Below are 2,402 nucleotides of genomic sequence, written 5' to 3' on the forward strand. Positions count from 1 at the left end.
ATAATAATAATAATGATAATGATAATAATCTTAAATATACACAAAACATTGGAGGGATATGTAGCTAGCTGTACCTGTACCACACTGCACTTGATGCTACACTACAGGACTATAAGTTAACTAACTGTGTAACTGGAATCCTCGCGGTACCTGCGACGGTATTCCCTGGAAGCGATCCTTGGGAAGATTCCCGACGCCGCACGATCCGTTAAGGATCTCCTTCCACACGTGTTCGCAGCCGACCCCGAGCGGCGTCACCAGACCGATCCCCGTGATGACGACCCTTCGCCGTGCCGGAGGGTCGGTCGCACTTTCCACGCAGTAGTGCCTCGTGCCTTGCAGAAATCGACATGTCTTCCTGCAGGATCTACGCTGGAATCGAATAAACGTTTGTGAAGAGTCACGGCGTGGTTCGTGGAAAGACAAAGAGAATAACAATCGTGTTTTCATATTAAAAGGAGTGAATGCGTTCCATGCGCCGACAGTCGACACAACTTCTACTGACCGACTTCATGAGAATTCATACTGGCGACGTTAACGGTAGTCAGTCATAATTTAACGATGTCAATAAGTCCGAACATCGATGACTCATAATTGTGTGACTCACACAGTCTTAGACGTCACATACCGTACCGTCACTGTCAGTGCGTCACGTCCGTACGTGAGATTATTGCGGCGTCAATATAATTTGTACTAGGGCCTATCATCTGCTTTACGAACTTCTACTCACTGTACTTAACCTAGTACTACTAGAACTACTACAACTCGTCTAACTAAAAACCGGAGTATACGCAATCTGGATAAGATATTTACTGACAAGTATCCTAAAATAGACTTTTTGCAAATTATGCAGGGCGCAGACATCTTCTAAATGAGCGCCCTCTATACCACCACATGCCTCTAGTATTTCTTCGTTAAAACATTTTAAACGTTTAAAAAAAAAATTCTCAAGCAGGTATACATTTATTATATTATATAAATGTTTGAAGTTAAACTATATTAAATATTATGAGTTAATACACTTTAATTCATAAAAGTCGTAGATTTTGGTTTACTGTCGATAGGTGCCGTAGGTGTAGTGCAATTCCAAATATGGAGAAAGAACGTTTGGAAACAGTACGTCTAAACTATGAAGAGTTAAACACGTTAGCAATGGATCTGAGGACGGATCACGATCTAGGTAAACTAGTCATTAAAAAAAAATGTTTCACGCGTGATATCGCGTATGATGTCATGATGTAATGTCAGCGATTAGTAGATTAACGACGTAATCATTCCTTGTCAATGTCAGTGCCATCACCGTCACGCAAAAAGCGATTGTAAACTCGAAAAAACTTTTTATCAAGTGCCAGAACAATTCTTCTCCTAACGAAAAGAGCCTTATCTCACCAAATACGGACAGATCCGAGATTACCACTTTCACTGGTACGAACCGCATTTCCTGTAATCCCGCTGTGCGTGTGACGGTGTGTGTACAGTGCATGGTTAGAAATCAACATTTTTTCCAGAGACTAATTCCTTTCGCAGTTTCTGTCATAGAAGAACGGAGGCAGCGAATTTACCAGCACAGGCAGAATCTTTGCTGCTTTTACTTCAGTTTGTTAGGAATATCTCGCCAGTAAGTATTTTCTGTCTACGTTGAGAGCAGGTAGCAAACTGACCTCTGGGCCCTAGCAAAACCGCTGCTTGCTGCCCTTTTTAATTTCGAACCCTTGCGTGTTTGCGTCGGTAGCTGAGGAAGGAGGCCCACACGAGGAGCATTCAGGCAGCGCCAGCAATCAGAAGCGATACCTCCATCACAAGAAGGAGCGAGACAAGCGGCCGTCGATGGAGATTTATCGCCCCGGTATGAGCAGGCTGGCGAGAAAAAACGAAGATTACGCCGACCCTACCGATCAACATGAGAAGTATGTATCCTAACCGGCAAACTGAGTGCATCATCGCCCCTATGGTATTGCTATATAGTGCAGTGGTTCTTAACCTTTTTTGAGTCATGGACCGTGCACCCCTTTGAGTAGATACAATAATGTAACCCAACACAAGAGTATGGTTACAACGCGAGCCTATTCTTTTCTTTGGAGGAGCCCCTGAGTGATTCACTCGGGCGGTTTTATGGTGCGTTTTTCGAGACTAGAACTTCCAAACTGGGTTTATTCTAAACACGAACCTTTCTCCGCTATCCTGGGACTTACTATGTATCACAATACTCTGTATTAAAGCCTGTATTGCGAGATTTTTGCTCAGAAAAACTAAATATAGCTGAATATAATCTCACCTGACAGCGAAAATATCACTGATTACACCAACATTAAAAATACTAAGATTTTATGCAGTTATAGCATATAGAAAATTGGATATGAACACATCGTAACAGCAATGCATTTTATCGTGTTGCAATAATG

General features: G+C 42.4%; 2 protein-coding genes across 2 annotated transcripts in view; one reads left to right on the plus strand and one right to left on the minus strand.

Moving 5' to 3' along the window:
• The window catches only part of LOC106818787 (3-oxoacyl-[acyl-carrier-protein] synthase, mitochondrial-like), a 3,634-nt gene extending 3,051 nt beyond the window's left edge, over positions 1-583 (minus strand). The window contains 2 exon segments of the mRNA XM_014823463.1: positions 151-372; positions 506-583. Coding sequence (XP_014678949.1) covers positions 151-372; positions 506-514 — 231 coding nt within the window. The 5' untranslated portion in view covers positions 515-583.
• Positions 584-1,092: 509 nt separating this feature from the next.
• Positions 1,093-2,402, plus strand: part of LOC106818786 (uncharacterized protein DDB_G0283357-like) — a gene marked incomplete at its 3' end in the record, with an annotated part of 17,425 nt that continues 16,115 nt past the window's right edge. Inside the window, exons 1-2 of the mRNA XM_014823462.1 lie at positions 1,093-1,180; positions 1,733-1,907. Of these exons, the coding sequence (XP_014678948.1) occupies positions 1,093-1,180; positions 1,733-1,907 (263 nt within the window). The remainder of the gene's footprint in view (positions 1,181-1,732; positions 1,908-2,402) is intronic.

This window comes from Priapulus caudatus, unplaced genomic scaffold (genome assembly GCF_000485595.1).
Source record: "Priapulus caudatus unplaced genomic scaffold, Priapulus_caudatus-5.0.1 Scaffold2524, whole genome shotgun sequence".
NCBI classification, from domain to species: domain Eukaryota; kingdom Metazoa; phylum Priapulida; class Priapulimorpha; order Priapulimorphida; family Priapulidae; genus Priapulus; species Priapulus caudatus.